Raw genomic sequence first — 18,823 nt, 5'->3', positions numbered from 1 at the left:
TCTGGAGCAGGGTTCTCTGTAGAAGGCCTAGCAGACACATTGACAGGTGGACATCAGTGAGTTGTCAGGGCAATGAGACAAGTCCATGTGTGCAGATAAATTTTTAAAAATTGAGATTCAAAAATACAGAGACATTAGAAAATAACTGCTTTGTGAGATTTGATATAAAGAAAATAGTTTGCATAACTTATTTGCTAGTCATCTAATAGCAGCTATACCTGTTTGACTTGAAAAACTAGATATAGAAAATTCAAACACTCTAGATTTACAAAAATGAACTGACACTTAGTTTTAGACACTAATGTGAGTAATGTAAATATCAATGATTAAGGACCATAACGCTGAAAGGTTATGTTTTGAAACAAACATAAAAACCATTAAGAAATTCTAAGCACAGTGAAAAAGAAATGTTTAAAATTACTTTTTAGCAGTAGGGCTGCTTGGATTTCAACTAGGATCAAGATTTGTTTTTTTATCTGAGATATAATGACCAGATTCTGTTAATAAGGAAATCTTATTCCTTAAGTTAGATTCTAAATATTTGGGTTATTCTTTTTTTCCAGTGATTTTTAAATTTTAAAAATAGAATAAAATTTGGAATATTTTCTTTCTTTAAACAAAAAGTTGTGCTCTAAATTTGGCCCAGAATTTTCCTGACTATTTCTCTACACACACACACACACACACACACACACACACACGCACGCATTATGCTGAGGCAAAACTTGGACATTCCTGAGAGACCAATGAATCATATTAATTGGAAGGTTTAAAAGAGTTTAGAAATAATTTTGTCTTGGGTATTTTTGAGACAAAACTGAAACAAAGAAGAGGTTTTCAACGCTCGTCCAGGATCACACTTCTGGTAGTTGCATAGCGGGAGCCAGAGCCTTGATTTCCTGTGAAGCAAAGAGGATTCAAACAACCCAGGTTCTAGCACAGACGTCACCAGCGGGGCAACCACCAGCAAGTGCTTTTCATGTCTCTGGATTTCACCGTCCTTGGTAGAAAATTCTGAAAGTGGTTTCCACAAGGGTAATCCTGACCACCCCTTGGGGATGTTGGAAACGTGGGTGTGTGTGTGGGGGTGTTCCCAGTTCCTGCAGTTACTAGAGGGCGCTGCTGTGGCCCTCCCAAAATGGCAGTGTGCTCTCCGCCCACTGGGAAATACTGGGTGACCCGTTACCGGGTCAGGATGCTTTCTGGAACCCAACTTGAGCTAGGAGAGGGGATGGCACTCTCACTTAAATAGCTCTGCTTTTAGTTTGTTACAAGTCACTCTTTGAAATTTCCATTTGGCAGAGATAGAATGGATTATGTTGGATACAAGTGGAAAATACGGTCATCTTTAGATGACCAATATACAATTAAAAAAAAATAACCCCAAACTGATTTCCAAATGTGAAATGCCATTTAAAAAAAAAGTTTAGCTGTATGATATAACAGTTTCATTATTTTCAGGTTTTTAAACAAGGCTGTGGCATGCTATATGATTGATTGGCAAAATTTCAAGCTTCCAATTCTAAAAGTTTTGATATCTGGTCATTAAATCTTGACTGTGTTCATGATTTATAAATAAAACCACAAATGCCATAACTAAGTAGGAGCAAAAAAGAAAAATGTGCCTTAGGAATATATCACAAGGAAATAAAAATACTGTATTCCTTTAAACAGGTGGGCTTAGAAGAGCTTTATAAACCCAAAGCAAGATGTGGAAAATGGTTTAAGAAGAGGTTGCAATTCTGCAACAAGAAGTCTGTGCAGATCCTCCAGGCAGTAGCTGTGAAGGAAGTACCAGAAACTGTTTCCATAGGTTCTTGACACTTTTGCATCCCGGCCCCAATATTCATAAAAGACGTTTTACAAGCTCAGAGCACCTGGCTCCTCGTGATAATGAACATGCAATGACATTTCATCCTTTCATGTGCAAATTCTAAACTTTGTGGTAACAGAAAAGTGGAAAGTCGAAAAAAATCTGTCTATAATTTGAAATGAAAGGATCAAAAATGTCAGACATTGCAGAATACAGGTTCCTAACAGAGCTCTCTTTATTTCTTTATTTGGTCACTGGTCCTTAGTCATTTTTGTTTGTTACAAAATGCAATCTTGACTCTTTAAACAGTACTTAAACTAAAGCTCATGCCATGCAAAAAAATAACATTTTTATGCTCTTTTTTTCTGAGGGTGGGGGGGGGGGGCCTTCCCATGTTTTAGTTCACAGGCATAATTAACTGCATTTTTAAGAAACAAGTTTTTCTTTTTTTCTTTTTTTTTTAAATTATTGCTTTTGTAACTAGTCACATGCTGGTTTCACGTGTGGGACAATAACCTGTGTCTCCTGGGTTGGAATGAATTTCTGGGGCAAACAAGTGGTTTTCCATCTTGCACCCTTCTTGACTATTGTCCTTTTGAACTTCTGCCACAGCATGGTAAATGTCTTGCCTACAGTGGTGACTCGTGTCCTGGGGGGAAGAAGGGCCCACACAGGCCTCTTCTCGTAAAGGGTCTCTCCCGTCACTAGGCCTCTCCGCAAAGCAGCTGGGGCTGGCGTCGGCCTGCCTGTCCTGCCCGGGCCCTGGGAGCTCTAAGAAGTCATCATCTTCGCCCGTGTCCACTTCTGAGAAGCTCCTCCTCTCTCCTGAGGAGAAGGGAAAGAGTCTCTGCTTGGGAAACCGAGGGGTCAGTCCACTGGAAGGTCCCTGACAGTGTGCCGACCCCTCGGCGTCCAGCAAGGGTCTGTCTCCCCGTGGCGGGTGTTCTTCTGAGAGGATGGTGCTGATGAGCTGCGGGGCGGTCCCGGGGAAGTCCGTGGCCAGGACGGGCAGCGGCCGGGCTGTGCTGGGCGGGGTCTGCGGGGCGCTGCCTCTGTTTTCCTTAAAATTCACTTTGAGAGACCTGGACTTAAGTGGGTTACTGCCTCTCAGTGAGCTCTTGGGGCTCTCGGAGGCACTGTCAGATGGTATCAGGCCCTGGAGCCCACTTTGGGGACCGCTGGCATCGATGTTTCCGGCTATATCAAGGGGGACATATTCTAGGGTGGCATCCCGGGTTGCAGGGCCTTTGCCTCTGCTGAGAGTTAGGAAAGGGGGGCCCCTGGCTCTCTGGTGCTCCTCTGTCCCGGTGAGGTCAGGCGGGAACTTAATCTGCAGGTGAGAAGCAGAGGGTGGGGGCAGGGGCGACCTCTCCGCCTCGGTGAAGTCGGTGGCACAGCTGGTGAAGCTGTCGATGCTGGAGGTGCTCTTCATGTCCACGATGACCTCGGTCTGCGCCACGGCCAGCTGCTCCTGGGGGCAGACCACCTCCTCCATCTCGATCTCCTCCTCATAGGCAGACGGCCTCTCGGCCGGGTCCTGGCTGTCCGCGTTGGGGTGAGAGTGGGGCTGCGTCTTGGTGATCTCATTGTACAGCATCTCCAGCTTCTGGGCGCTCAGATGTTGTGGGCTGGAGGCAGAAGTGTTGTTCAGCTGCTCGTGGGAGTCCTTTTGGCTAACCTCCTGGTACTTATTGTCGTAGGACTTGTTGGAGCTGGTTTCTGACAGAGCCTTCCTGGCCCACTTCCACCGGCTGGGAGACAGGTGATTATCATCAGCTGAGTCCTTTGTTTTGGCCGGCTCTCCTGGCTTCTCCACCGACACGTCGATTAGTTCCATACTGCGTGCAAAAGCATCCTTTAGGTTCATAGAAACAATGCTTCCGTTCCTCTTGGCCCGCTCAAGAGCCTCTCTCCTCTTAATTGCTTTCTCCTGGCGTTTCTGCTCCTTGTAAAACTCAGAAAAATTGTTTACGATGATTGGGATGGGAAGGGCAATCACCAGCACCCCCGCAATACAGCAGAGGCCGCCCACGATTTTCCCCAGTAACGTCTTTGGGTAGATGTCACCGTAGCCTACAGTGGTCATGGTGATGGTGGCCCACCAAAATGATGCCGGGATACTGGTGAACTTAGTAGCGTCCTCATCCTTCTCAGCAAAAAACACCAGACTGGAAAATATCATTATCCCCATGGCCAGAAACAGTATCAACAAGCCCAATTCATTGTAACTCCGTCGGAGAGTGAAGCCCAGAGACTGCAGGCCGGTGGAGTGTCGGGCGAGTTTCAGGATCCGGAGGATGCGCATGATGCGGAAGATCTGGACCACGCGCCTCACGTTCTGAAACTGCAGGACACTCTTGTTGGACTCCGTGAGGAAGATAGTGACATAATATGGCAAGATGGCCAGCAAGTCAATGACGTTGAGTGGGCCCTTAAAGAACTTCCACTTATTGGGCGAGGACAGGAAGCGTAAGAGGTACTCCATGGTGAACCAAGCAATGCACACGGCCTCCACATGGGCCAGTTGGGGGTTGTCATTGGCTTGTCCAAATTCGTCTGTTTCCTGCAGCTCCGGGAGGGTGTTGAGAGACAGAGCAATGGTGGAGAGTACGATGAACAAGATGGACACGATGGCCAAGATCTGGAAGAGAGAAGAAAGCCTGAGTGAGCGAATCCTCATGGTTGCTTCAGGCAGCAGCTAGGAGATGTGGGTTCACCATTCTTTAAAGGAGATGGACTGCCCCAAAATATTCCAGGAAGGTAACTTTACCACCTGCAGTTCCCTAACCAATACACACACATTCACGTTTTGCCAGTTCATTGGACTGAGAAGCCTAATGCGGGATATACATTTAACTTTCAGGGCCTACGTGATTCGAAAAAAAATCCGTTCTCCTCTTCCTTGCCCATTCTTAAGTATGTTTGTGAGAATAACTGCCCCATGGAATCATTTTGGGGAAATAATCATCTTTCCTATCTTAGGTATCGGTAATTTTTTTTTTCTCTTAATAATCCCCCTGCCCCTCCTCCTGTTTGTGTTTTCTTTAGTGAATCACTATGCATGCTACATAAACTAGAGAGGATTTATGGCTTCTAGAAATTTTATTCAACTAAAACACGAATGCCAAGTGACACAAGGGGAGATAACTGGCACTCGGGATAAGAGTGCTTCTCTGAGAACAAATACTAGGCATGTGGGTAGCACTGCCGGCAGGATCAGCCAGGCGAGCTTCATCCTGGGAGGTATGGACCTCGGGCAGCCCTGGGCAGGGGAGGCAAAGTATGAGCAACTTCATTCATTCATCAAGGAAGATTTCCTGCAGAAGAACCTGAATACTGTCCGTGAGAACCTGCCTGTGGGGCAAACACTGCAGGTGGAGGAGCAGCAGCCCCAGGTCAGAGGTGGAGGGATGTGGGACGGGTCAATAATATGGAAAATGAGGGTCATGTGACTGGATCTTAGAGTTAGAAATTCCAGTCTTGGAGCCTAGCTTTATCATTTACTATGTGACCTTGGGCAAGTCATTTAACCTCTTGGTGTTTCCTTCAAATGAAGCCAACAATCATAGTTATTTCATAGCTGTTGTGAAGTTTACATGGCATACAGACATCACTAAATACATGGAATGAACAGGATTTTGGTCTTGAATGATTAAGGCCAAGAACAGGTATGTGGGAAATCTGTAAAACCATGTAAGATACAGACAGCCCAAGTTGAATTTCTTCACTTTAACCCAGTGTTCCAGGTTGATAGGTAAAGTTTGGAGATTAAAGACTGAGGGCAGTAGAAGGAAGTACTAATTTGCTTAGTAAAGATTGTGTACGTAGAGCACACAATTCTTGGAGAAGGAGGAAACCTGAAACCTTCCTTACCCATGTTAGGTCCAGCCTGGTTTCATCTGACCTTTGTGAATGACTGGGAGGTGTCACTGGTCTCAGTTATTATTTGTACCTCTGACAGTTACGGCTTAGAGATTCAGTATCTAGTACACATTTCAAAAGATAATGGTTAAACATCCTGAGGCCACACAGCTCAGTAAACATCAGACTGTGAAAAAATTAGTTTATTTCTAACCAACATCAGTACTTCCGAACTTCTCTCCTCTTATCCTTCTTTCTCCCCCCTTTCTTTATCCTTCTAAGTTTCTCTACTTCTGGGTCATTATTCTTACCTTTCCCCTTTTCTCCTCTTATGCCTCTTTTTTTTTTCTTCCAGCTCCTAACTTTCTTCTTAAATTGCTATAAAGTAAAAAACCATGGCATAATATAGTTCAGAATGTGTTGCAGATATTAAAGATTTATAGTTCCTTAACTTAAAGAACAATATTTATTTATTAGCTCTTTTATTTTTTTCTCAAACAAAACTAACTTAACTTCTTTTTTCTTGAGTACACTGCAGAGTTTTTTTTAAAAAAATGCAGATCAGTTAATTACTATAAAGGTTCTCTTCACCTAATCTAGGAAATTGTAAAGGCTGAAGTTAGAAATCCCTTCAAGAAGGTTTAGGTAAACCCACAATAATGGACTCAGATGGTTTATTAGAAGCAAGTTGGGAATGCTCACCTTGAATCTCTACCCTCAGAGGTTAATGGCAAGGTGACATTAACAACATTCAGGCACTAAAACACTCCTTAGGAAGCACCAGTCAGATCCATCCACTCTTAGACTATTACCATAAGGAACTGGGTTGCTCTGTATTTTCTAGGTCACACTGTTACTAAACCACCTTTGGGCATGTTAAGTATCGGGATGGTTGCCATCATTCTTGTACTGATAATCCATATTCTAGATTTTTCATGTCTTCTCTGTTCACCTGCTCATTTTGGATGTATCTTGCTGATGTTTATCCTTCAAAGAGCACGGAGAAAAGTATAAATACAAATGAAACCATTCTATTGTCTTCCAACCTTTTGGACAAAGAACAAAGTGGAAGGCCCAAGGTAAATCTTCAGATTTCCTTGACTCCCCAATCACAGTTAGATTGTAGGTCATTTTACTTTGATAGCTAATTTGGGGAAATAATGAAATATTGTATTACTAATTCAGTCTGTGGTCTAGTTGTTGGAAACTTAACAAATATGGCTACCTTCAACACCTGAATATTAGCACATGCACAACCTGATTTGGAGTATATTCTTTTTTTATGTTTATTTTATTCATTTCAGAGAGAGAGAGAGAGAGAGAGAGAGAGAGGAAGGAGAGAGAGAGACAGGAAAATCATTCTGTTCCTGTATGTGCCCTGACTGGAGATCGAACCAGCAACCTCTGTGCTTTGAGACAATGCTCTAACTAATCGAGCTATCCGGCCACAGCTGGAGTACAATCTTAAAGAACAAGAATTATTAAAGAAAAAAACAGGCCTGACCTGTGGTGGCGCAGTGGATAAAGCGTCGACCTAGAAATGCTGAGGTCGCCGGTTCGAAACCCTGGGCTTGCCCGGTCAAGGCACATATGGGAGTTGATGCTTCCTGCTCCTCCCCACTCTCTGTCTCTGTCTCTCTCTCTGTCTCTCTCTCCTCTCTCTCTCCCTCTCTGTCTCTCTCTCTTCCTTTCTCTCTCCTCTCTAAAATGAATAAATAAAAAAAAAAAGAAAAGAAAAAAACAAACAGACATTCAAGCCCTGAGGAACCCCACATTTATGTTAAAAAACCCTATAAGTTATTAAAGTGCATTGCTTTCTGTCTCATGTTCAAATTCAATCTGTCAAGACCCATTCCTCTCAATGTAAAGAAATGGCTATTAATGCAATAAGTCAAATGCAAGTTTATTGTTTTATTGCAGGGTGTTTTTTTTATCACAATAAATATAAGGAATGTGAATTTTTGCTCTAAGCTACAGGATACACTTTCAAACAGGGAGAGTTACTTTATTTAGTACAGAAAACCAACCCTCACGCAGTTAGGTATTGCTCTGTTTATCATAACTTTGCAGGAGCTGGGGTTCTAATTCTGTCACCTTCGACAACTGCCCTCCAGAGCTATTTGTTCCTCTCAGCTCCAGCAAACAGACTTCTGTCTGTATGTGGCCAATGAGGCAGAAATTACAAACAATTATCTGTGTGACTCTGGTCCACCCCCTCGTGACCTGAATTAGATCATCTCCAAGGTTCCCTTCACCTCGAACATTTGGTGATTTTCTTTCTAAACGAAAACATTTTGCTGAGTCCAGTCATGTCTGCAAACCAAACCCAGGCGGAGTCACACACCTGGTCCTGTCACTTAGGTTGAATTTCCAAAATATGATTTTGTTGCATAAGAAATTCAAATGGGAAGGCTTTGAAAAATGTTGAACTGTATCTACCAAGCATTTAGTTACTAGAAATAGGCATTATTTCTGGATAAAAGATTTCTTCCCTTTTGAATCACCTGGATGATGGTTTTAATTTTTCACTTAGATACAGACATTCCCGGATCACGTGGAGTTAAGAATAGGATCCCCAGCACTTGTATTAAGAGGTTCTAAAAGTTGCATTTCTTTCTTTCTTCCTTTCTTCCTTCCTTTCTTTCTTTCTTTCTTTCTTTCTTTCTTTCTTTCTTTCTTTCTTTCTCTTTCTCTCTCTCCTCTTTCTCTTTATCTCTCTTTCTCTTTCTTTTTTTTAGGTAAGAAGAATTTAGTGAGGCAGACTCCCACATGTGCCCTGATCAGGATCCACCTGGCAACCACATCAGGGGTTGATGCTTGAGTACTGAGCTATTTTTAGTGCCCGAGGCTGATGTGCTCCAACAGAGCTATCCTCAGTGCCCGGGGCAAGGCTTGAACCAATCAAACCACTGGCTGCAGGAGGGGACAAAGGAAAGAAGGGGGAAGAGGGTGGAGAATTAGACAGTCACTTCTCCTATGTGCTCTGCTTGGGAATTGAACCCAGAATGTCCATATGCTGGGCTGATGTTTTATTCACTGAGCTACCAACCAGGGCTTAGTTACATTGATTTCTGTTTGTGACAAGTAGTCAGACAGTTGGAGACTTGCCTCAATTTACCAACTTGTTGATTTAATTTCCTTGAAAGATAATAGGTGTTTTATGGTGGAAAGAATGCAGGACAAGGAATTAAAACACATGATTCTACATCCATTGGTCACTGGGACCAGCCTGTTTCCACTTCATGCCTCAGTTACTATACCCTCAAAATGAAGTGCCTCGTTATTGCCTCACCACCTCTTAGGTTTTTGAGGGATCAAACTAGATCCTGCACACGAAGCATCCTATTCTGCAGAAAATAGGATGTGTATAAGGACAGCTGGGACTGTGTCTGGAAAAGGCTTTGGCCAGAACTGGGAGGAAATAAAGAACACAAACTCTTTATCCTACATTGAAATATAACTGCAGACCTCTTTAATGTTCATATATATATTATATATAGTGTATATATAATATATATATTATTTTATTTTTTTTGAGTGAGAGAGACAGACATACAGACCCATAGATAGTAAGGGAGAGCAATGAGAAGGATTAATTTTTCATTGCAGTACTTTAGTTGCTCATTGATTGCTTCTCCATATGTGCCTTGACTGGCGGGCTCCAGCTGAGCCAGTGACCTCTTGCTCAAGCCAGCGATCATGGGATCATGTCTATGATTCTACACTCAAGTTAGAGACCTTGTGCTGAAGCCAGATGAGCCCACGCTCAAGCCGGCAATCTCAGGGCTTTGAACATGGGTCCTCTGTGTCCCAGGCTGATGCTCTAGCCACTGCGCCACTGTCTGGTGAGGTTAATGTTCATACTTTCAACAATTTCAATCAAATTCTCTCACTAAGCAGTGGTTTCTATGCCAAATGCAGACAACTGTAGCTCACTTGTCTTAGTTTGGAACCATCTAGTTTGTCAATGGTATTTAACAGTGAGACTGAGGTCACATGGTGGGGGGGCATGGGTCAAATGGGTGATGGGGGTCATAGGGTACAAACTTCCAGTTATAAAATACATAAGTCCTGGGATGTCATGTATGGTGTAGTGACTAGACTTAACACTATTGTGTTATACATTTGAAAATTGCAAGGAGAGTAGATATTGAAAGTTCTCATCACAAGAAAAGAAAATGTCACTGTGAAGTGATGGATGTTAACAAAACTTACTGTGACGGTCATTTCACAATATACACAGGTATGAAATTATTGTGCTGTCTATCTGAAACTAATGCAATATTATATGTAAATTACACCTCAATGAAAAAAAAATGTAATAGCTTCAGGTGAACTTGACTTGCCTTGAGTCTTAAAATATGCAGAAAGTTTTCTAGCTTGGGCCTCCCAAGTGATGATCTGCTTTTATTCATTGACATTCAAATTGATAGATGAAATGGCTACTCAGCCACCATCTTTCTTTTTTTTTTCTTTTTTTTTTTTTGTATTTTTCTGAAGTTAGAAACGGGGAGAGACAGTCAGACAGACTCCCGCATGTGCCCGACCGGGATCCACCCGGCACGCCCACCAGGGGGCGATGCTCTGCCCCTCCGGGGCATTGCTCTGCCGCCACCAGAGCCACTCTAGCGCCTGGGGCAGAGGCCAAGGAGCCATCCCCAGCGCCCGGGCCATCTTTGCTCCAATGGAGCCTTGGCTGCGGGAGGGGAAGAGAGAGACAGAGAGGAAGGAGGGAGTGGGGGTGGAGAAGCAAATGGGCGCTTCTCCTATGTGCCCTGGCCGGGAATCGAACCCGGGTCCCCCGCACGCCAGGCCGACGCTCTACCGCTGAGCCAACCAGCCAGGGCTCAGCCACCATCTTTCTTAAGAACACTACAGTCCTGAAGGAGGAAGAAGGACTCGCCTACTCAGTAATCCGGCTCTGACCTCCCTTGTAGCTGGATGCTGATAAGGGACATATAATCCCTGTCCCATCCCTCCCTTGGGGCTGACACCCTTTGCTGGTCATAGCCCGCCTGCAACCAGGCATTTTTAAAATAAATTTTCCTTTTGGAACACACTAGCCTTGTGTTTTTGGTTTAGCCTGTGGTTTCTGCCTTTCATACATCTCCACAGAAACCTGTGGAGATTTCTGTGCCCTCCTCTGAAGGTCAGGGCAGGTGCTTTCTCTCATCCTCCTCCCCTCCCCAACCTCCTTCCCTCTCCGACCTCCCTCCCTCCCTCCCTCCCTTCCTCCCTCCCAACTTCCTTCCTCCCTTCCTCCCAACTTCCTTCCTTCCTTCCTTCCTTCCTTCCTTCCTTCCTTCCTTCCTTCCTTCCTTCCTTCCTTCCTTCCTTCCCAAACACATGCTGAGAGGTGAAAGGCCATGAGTTAGTTCTAAGCTCTTTGCTATACAGCAACTTATGCTTTACCTTCTTAGTGGCAGATTGGCAATAGAAAACAACATGAGGAAACAACAATGACAAGAAGTTTCAGGAGAAAATCAACTTCTTTAAGTTCACAGGAAGGAAAAGGACCGCAACAAGCATTATTAGTAACGTGATTAACTGTCTACCTTCAGAAAAAGGGCAGAGCACGATAGTATTTCCGAGCCTCTAAACTACAAACTGAAACAGTTGTTGAAGAGAGAAGGGAGGAGTTGCTAAGGCTCTCCTGATTTTCACCCAGCCATCCTCTTTTTCCAGCTCTCTCCCAGAAGACGTCGGGACGCAACAAACCAGCAAGTCAATGCTTTGATTTACGCCAGAGGAAGAACCGTCTCTGACTGTAGCTCTAGTATCCAGACTCTTTGAGCACACGCACTATCCTCTAAGGCCGATGGCCCTCTGGTCACTACCAGCCAGTCCTGTCTTCTCTCAGGTGTTCCCTTGGCCCTCCCAGGAGAAAAAAGATTCCATGCTTAAGAGTGCTCTGCTGATTTGCATAACAGGATACAGGACAAGAATGAGTGTCACTGAAAAGTTCAGTTGACTTTTAATTATTCTGGCCCTATGGGTAACAAGGACCCAGGAGTTCAATTCTCTCCCCACCCCCTACTGCCTGCCCCATTGGGGGCTGCTGAATGAAGGGCTTGCAAAGACTTAGTCACCCACACTCCAGTTGACATCAGTCCTAAGCCTGCATAACGTCTCTCCTCTGGGAAGGGGGTGCAGGAAGCAACCCAGCTCTATGTATTGCCAGATTCTTCTTTTGGCTTTTTATTCTCACATACAAAAATAATTCTTTGCATGTCATCCTTGCGCAGGGGCCATGCAAATCTTCTCTGTATCGACGAAAACAATTCTTTGAGAGGACAACTTCTGGTTATCTTACGACTAAAGGCAGTGTTTTCTTATTTCCCAGTATCTCCTGAAATAAGCTTTGTTTCACTATCCATGATGTATTTCTGCATTTGAAAGGATTCAATTTCAGGAAGCAAGCCATTACACAGAAGGCCGGGGAAGGGAACGTTAATATTATTTGTAGTAACTCTGCCAAGAAAGGAGCAACAGAGAGATGGAGAGATCCTAGTCTCATTCTGCCTTCAATGACCAGGCAAACTCCTTTCAGGTGACTTGTTCTTACAGAGGTCTGAAGAAGTAGAGGCTAGGTCAGCATGGAGGAACCGGAAGTCCCTGCCTCTGCCGTGTCCCCAGGGTGGGACTGGGGCTCCCCCTCAGCAGGCTGCTCAGCCTCCCTCCTGAGAAAGTACAATACAGGTGCTTCGACCCTTCTCTGTCATGCGTGAGTGATAGATCTGGGGGGAGGACACAAGAAGAGAATGAGTGGAGTGCGTTCTTTGAGCAGAATTTCATTTACCTTGGCACCTGGACCATAAAAAAAATCATAGCACACTCAAGAAGAAATCTTTGAAATACTCCATTTCTCACTTTATAGACAAAGAAACGAAGAGTCAGGGAGTCTAATAAGTGCCTGGTGGGAAGAGGACATTGCAATATGGGATGTAGCTTTTTGGGGACTCAGAAATTCCCATCTAGATAATGTGGAAAATGAATACTATGTACCACTGTATTGAAGACTGTGATGGTTAATTTTATGTGCCCACCTGCCTAGGCTGTGGTGTCCAGCTGTCTGATCAAACACTAGTTCACAAGCTGGTTGTGAAGGTGTTTTTTAGATGTGATTAACATTTAAATCAGTAGACTTTGAGTAAAGCAGAGTTCCCTCCATAACACAGATGAGCCTCATGGGATAGTTGAAGGTCTTGAGAACAAAGACAGGTTTCCCCCAAAAGCAATTGTGCCTCAAGACTGCAACACAGAAACCCTCCCCGGGTCTGCGGTCTGCCTGGCCTGCTCCGTGGATTTAGGGCTAATGATTACATCACCTCTTACCTGAATTTCCAGTGCGCTGTCTTGCCCTGTGGATTTCAGATTTGCCAGTCCTCACAAGTGTGTGGGCCAATTCCTTAATGCCTGTCTGTCTTTCTCGAGCACGCACACACACACACACACACACTCACACACCTTTCTACCTATTTTATACATGGATACACATGTATATGTGTATACATATTCTGTTAGTTCTGTTTCTCTAGATGACTCTAATAGAAGAACAAATCAGATAAAACACATGAAAGCACTTTGCAAGCTATAAAGTGCTAAGAATGTTAATTATTAATTTATTTGAGAACTTCCCAAATCATACATCTATTCCTGTTGGACCATAAGAAGAATGCAGTGGCTTATTCTGTGTGTGACCCCAACACCTGGATGGCTATTGTTTCAACATCCTACAAAGAGCACATTCATGTGTGTGGCATCATTAGGAGGGCGAGAAGGACGAATGATTCTGTGACTCGGTACAAACTGAGAAAAATCCCCCAAGATGAACTCTTCTTTTCTTTTTTAATTTAGAAATTAAATTTAATGGGGTGACATTTATCAATAAGAATACACAAGTTTCAGGTGATCATCTCTATAGCATCTGAACTGTTGATTGTGTCATGTGCCCATCACCCAAAGTCAAATAAGTTGGACTTTTCTTTTTCTTTTTCTTTTTGACAAGAGACAGAAAGAGAGAGAGTCAGAGAGAGGGATATACAGGGACAGACAGACAGGAATGGAGAGAAGAGAAGCATCAATCATTAGTTTTTTGTTGCGCATTGCGACACTTTAGTTGTTCATTGATTGCTTTCTCATATGTGCCTTGACCATAGGCCTTCAGCAGACTGAGTGATCCCTTGCTCGAGCCAGCGACCTTGGGTTTAAGCTGGTGAGCTTTTGCTCAACCAGATAAGCCTGCGCTCAAGCTGGCGACCTCAGGGTCTTGAACCTGGGTCCTCGGCATCCCAGTCCGATGTTCTATCTACTGCGCCACCACCTGGTCAGGCTGGACTTTTCTTGACAGTTGTCAAACTTCTAAGATGCTGCCTGTGAGGTGGTCGGCAGTGGGGAGGGTTGCATGAGGAACCGGACCTGGGAGCTTTGGCTGGAGCCGCCCACACTTGTGCACACTGGGAGAAGCTTCCCAGGAGTCCTTGGGAGGGGAGCGGCTGTCTGCCAGCCAGTGAGATTTTGCCGCATCATGTAAGCTCTACCACCCTACAGACCCTTTAAATATCTCCCACGCAGGTCACCCTATGCAACTCCTCTGGCCTCTGTCCCCGGGACCAGAGAATCTTGTCAGGCAGGATGCACTGTACTCAATAAAGCCTTTGCTGTTCCACACTTTGTGGCTCTGGCCCCTTCTTCTTCTTTGGCGGGGAAAAATACCTTACATTTGGTGCTGAAACCTGGGAGGAGTCAGAAGTCCACAAGAACCGCTCCCTTTCCCTCCAAGAAAGAACCAGGACCTCCGACCTTCCACCCACTTCGGCACACGGTGCGGTAAGTTCCCTTTCTCCAGCCTCCCCTCAGTTCTTTCTGCCAAGACTCCCTGTCTGAAACCACAGCTGCGTCAGGGACCTCTTTTCTGTTCCGTTCTGAGTGCGTGTGTGCCTGTGGAGATGTCCCAAGCACATCCACTTTACCTATCCATCCGGTGGCCAGAGCTTGAGTTGCGAGATGCCAATTCTCAACTCTGACCACTCTGAGGACTGAGGGTGACCATAGAGGCACAGGAATCTAAACCTAATCCAAAAACACTCCTGGATTTGCCTTATCTGAAATCTCTCCCTCCCTAAAGAAGAAGAAACTGTTCTTCTTCTCTGCTGTGGACAGGCCACAGAACCCACTGGATAATCGGACCAGGTAGCCTCCTGAAGGGACTTTCGGTTTTAACACCCTCACCAATTTATTGCCAAAAGAACTGGGAACTGGTTGGGGATCCCTTACATTCAGGGCTTCTAGTTATTCACACTCCTGTCCTAATCTCTGTGCCACCTGCTACATGGCGCAGGCCTTTTTTGGCCAGAGAAACCTCACCTAAAACCTCTGCTCCTAATCTTTCCTTCTCCACCAAACCCCAACTCTCTCCCCCTCCTGACTGATTCCCAGGGGTGCCCCTCTCTCGGAACCCCTCTCTGGTCCCTCTGCGGACCTCTTCGCTAGGGTCTCTTTCCTCCAAGAGTCCCCTCCCCTCCCTTCGCAGGATCCTGTTTCTCATTCACCTGCAAATACCAGTCTCTCTTTCCCTTCCCCTGCTGGCCAGGGGCCCCTCCCTTCTCCACTGTGTTCTTAAGCCCCTCCTCTATCAGGCCATTCTCAGCATGCCATTGGCCCTTACACTGGTTTGCAGGACATCCAACCCCAATTTTCTTTCAGGAAGTTCTGGCTCCAGCATTTCTGGCTGGATCTGGGTGCTGGGCTCCCCAGGAGCCTCCCTCCTTTTATTCTCAACCCCCAAACCCCTATCTGAGACCTGTGAACATGGCATTTAAAGTTTTTAATGATCACAACTAGTAAGAAACAGCCAAGGCTGTTCGCCAGGCCCGCATGCAGCAGAAGGTAATGCTCCAAACCCAGATTCTTGTGGCAACCCTGTGTCTGGCAGAGCAACAGGGGCAAGGCACAGGAAGTGCCAGACCCAAGTCCAAGCCACAAAGAAGAATCCCACCAGCAGCTTGCTTTAAGTGTGGCAAGCAGGGTCACTGTGCCCGGTAGTGCCCCTGCCCGCGGCTGCCCACTAAGCCCTGCCCTGACTGCAAGCAGCCCGGTCACTGGCAGAGCTATTGCCCCTTTGGGCAACAGGCTTTTCCTCAGCACCAGCCAGGTGGGCCCACTGCTCGAACTCCTAGGCCTCAGACAGCTGACACGGCCTGGACTCGGAGACCCCATCATCCTCACCCATGCTGAACCCAGGGTAATGCTGCAGGAGCAGGTAAGTCCATCTCATTTCTTGTGGACACAGGAGCTACATTCTCTGTTTTGCCATCACACTCTGGACCTCTAGTTCCCTCACAGGTCTCGGTTATGGGAATGGATGGGATCCCTTCTTTTCCTCTTTGCATACCGCTCCTAACATGCAGTTTTTCCCCTTTGAACGCCACTCCTCGCATATGGTTTTGCCTCAAGTTTGCTGGCCCCTACCCATCTCTGGCTCACCAAAAGGCTGGACCCTGCAGATCCCCTTATTACTCCTTTCTTAAATTCTTACAGAAACGCATCCGCGAAGTTTCTCAACTCACGGTCAAACAGATGTTCCTCGCGACTCCCCTCAAAACCACCACCTTCCGATCTCCCCCTCCCCACGATGCCCCTAATCAGCAGGAAGTAGCCAGACAAATAAGTGGTGCCCCTAATTAACACAAAAGATCGGAATGTAAGGTCGTCAGCAATGGGGAGAGTCGCGTGAGGAACCTGGACTCGGGAGCTTTGCCTGGAGCCGCCCACACTCACGCATGCCTGGAGAAACTTCCTAGGAATCCTTGGGAGGGGAGTGGCTGTCTGTCAGCCAGTGAGATTATGCCGCGTCATGTTAGCTCGACCACCCTACAGACCCTTTAAATATCTCCCATGCAGGTCACCCTATGCAACTCCTCTGGCCTCTGTCCCCGGCACCAGGGAGCCTCATCGGGTGGGATGCGCTGTACTCAATAAAGCCTTTGCTGTTTCACACTTTGTGGCTCCAGCAGCTTCCTTCTTCCTCGGTGGGGAAAAATACCTTACACTGCTTCTTCCACTTAGCTGAGCGGAAGTGAACTCAGGAAGGTGAGCACAAGGAAAATGAAGACCAACACATATTACCTTTTTTTTTCTTTAGGTGAGAGGAGGGGAGACAGTAAGGCACACTCCTGTATGCACACCAACAGGGATCCACCTGGCAACCACATCTAGGACTGATACTGGAGTACTGATCTATTTTCAGCACCTGAGGCTGATGTGCTTAGACGGAGCTATCCTCAGCACCTGGGCCATGCTTGAAGCAATCAAGCCACTGGCTGCAGGAGGGGAAGAGGGAGAGAAGGGGGAGGGGGTGGGAAAGCAGAAGGTCCCTTTTTCTGTGTGCCCTGACTGGGAATTGAACCTGGGACATCCATACACTGGGCTGACGCTCTATCCACTGAGCCACTAGCCAGGGCTATATATTACTTTCTAAATAAATATATAAATGCTTAATTTATTTAATTTTTTTTTTTAAATTTGTTTATTTATTTATTCATTTTTAGAGAGGAGAGAGATTGAGAGAGAGGAGAGAGAGACAGAGAGAGAGAAGGGGGAGGAGCTGGAAGCATCAACTCCCATATGTGCCTTGACCAGGCAAGCCCAGGGTTTCGAACCGGCAACCTCAGCATTTCCAGGTCGACGCTTTATCCACTGCGCCACCACAGGTCAGGCATAAATGCTTAATTTATGTACATTACATGTCATCTGAAACCATCCCCAATAGAGTGTGGCAAGACAGTTACTGATTCTGATTTTGAGACCCTGTAAAGACTGTTCTACTTCCATTTCAGCTAGTTCCATCATTCTATGCCTTATCACTTACTCCTGAATGTGGTTAAATTGGCTTGAATTTCCCCTCCAGCCAGGCTGGGACCCTCACTGCTTCCTGGGCACATCACTCCTCACTCCCCATTGTCCTCCATTTGCCCACATCCTGCTACTTCCCCTTGCAGCCCTCCCTGGGGCTGCAGACACATGGTGGCCTGTCTCCTTGGATGCTCGATGCTCGTAGCCTTTATTTCCTGGGTTGACCCAACACACAGAAGGCATCACTGACACTTCTCACGGTACTGCACTTCAAACTCACATGATCTCCCTTTGCAGCCTTGCCTATACTCAGTGGCTTCCCTGAAGGATTGTCAGATTCAGGAAATAAAAGAACAGATGCCCAGTTATATTTGAATCCATTTCTTTTTATGGGACAAACGTACACTATAAAAGTATTTGCTGTTCATACAAAATTCACTGGGCACTCTGTATTTGATCTGGCAACCTTCCTTCCGTGGCATGTTGGTCCAGGGGGGCGATCCCTGCTCCGGGCTGGGCCTGGCAGATTCTCCTCCTCCTGTCAATCTTAAGTTTGAACTCAGACACCTGGAGATTTGGAGTTGCTGAGAGGGGGGTCACAGTGACGGCAATACTCCGGAAGGAAGAGGACAACCTGGCATTGTGGGGTCTCAGTTTCTGCCCTACTAGTGCCTACCAACATGATGTCTTTTCCCTCCCCCCCTTTAGCTTAAGTTGGCCAGAGTTCTGATCAGGTTCTGTTCCACGCATAAAAACTTAAAACCTTTTTAAATAATAATTTGATGATTTCATAGGAGGTAGTTTTGTTTCTCAAACAGGATTCTGGAATTAGGGAAGGCAATGATGACGTTTCTTCCACAGAATTCCTTATAGCGCCTCTCTTCATGAGCAGGCCCTTCACAATTCTCTTTAGAATAAATGAATTATCAAAAAAAGAAGAGGGCAGTCCACAGAACTGGAGAAAATGAGAATGAACCTTGAAGAATCCCAATACTTTTTAATCATCCAAGAAGAATAAGATAGGCTTTTAGTAATTTTTGCTGCTTCCACATGAACCAAAGTCAGCCTAAAATCTTTAACCAACAATAGAATTTTTTTAACAATAGTAATTCATATTACAAATTGCCCATTTTGTGATAACAGACCAGTGACATAATCTTTTCAAATCCAGTGACATAATATTTTCCAAGGTCTAAATTTTGTAATCCTTTCTTTTCTTTCATTATGCTGAGAAGATAGTTTTTTTTTCTTTTTCTTTTTTCTTTTGTTCTTTGAGAATCCTGCATATTAGTTGGG

At 45.3% G+C, this 18,823-nt stretch overlaps 1 protein-coding gene and 1 pseudogene across 4 annotated transcripts in view; both read right to left on the bottom strand.

Moving 5' to 3' along the window:
• Positions 1 to 637: 637 nt before the first annotated feature.
• Positions 638 to 18,823, bottom strand: part of KCNB2 (potassium voltage-gated channel subfamily B member 2) — a 371,387-nt gene continuing 353,201 nt past the window's right edge. For all 4 annotated transcript variants that reach the window (XM_066266314.1, XM_066266316.1, XM_066266315.1 and 1 more), the window contains one exon: positions 638 to 4,454. In XM_066266314.1, coding sequence (XP_066122411.1) covers positions 2,298 to 4,454 — 2,157 coding nt within the window. In that variant the 3' untranslated portion in view covers positions 638 to 2,297. The remainder of the gene's footprint in view (positions 4,455 to 18,823) is intronic.
• On the bottom strand, positions 11,887 to 11,976 carry LOC136332762 (U6 spliceosomal RNA; annotated as a pseudogene).

Source organism: Saccopteryx bilineata, chromosome 3 (assembly GCF_036850765.1).
Source record: "Saccopteryx bilineata isolate mSacBil1 chromosome 3, mSacBil1_pri_phased_curated, whole genome shotgun sequence".
Lineage (NCBI taxonomy): Eukaryota > Metazoa > Chordata > Mammalia > Chiroptera > Emballonuridae > Saccopteryx > Saccopteryx bilineata.
This window is presented reverse-complemented; position numbering and strand designations above follow the sequence as displayed.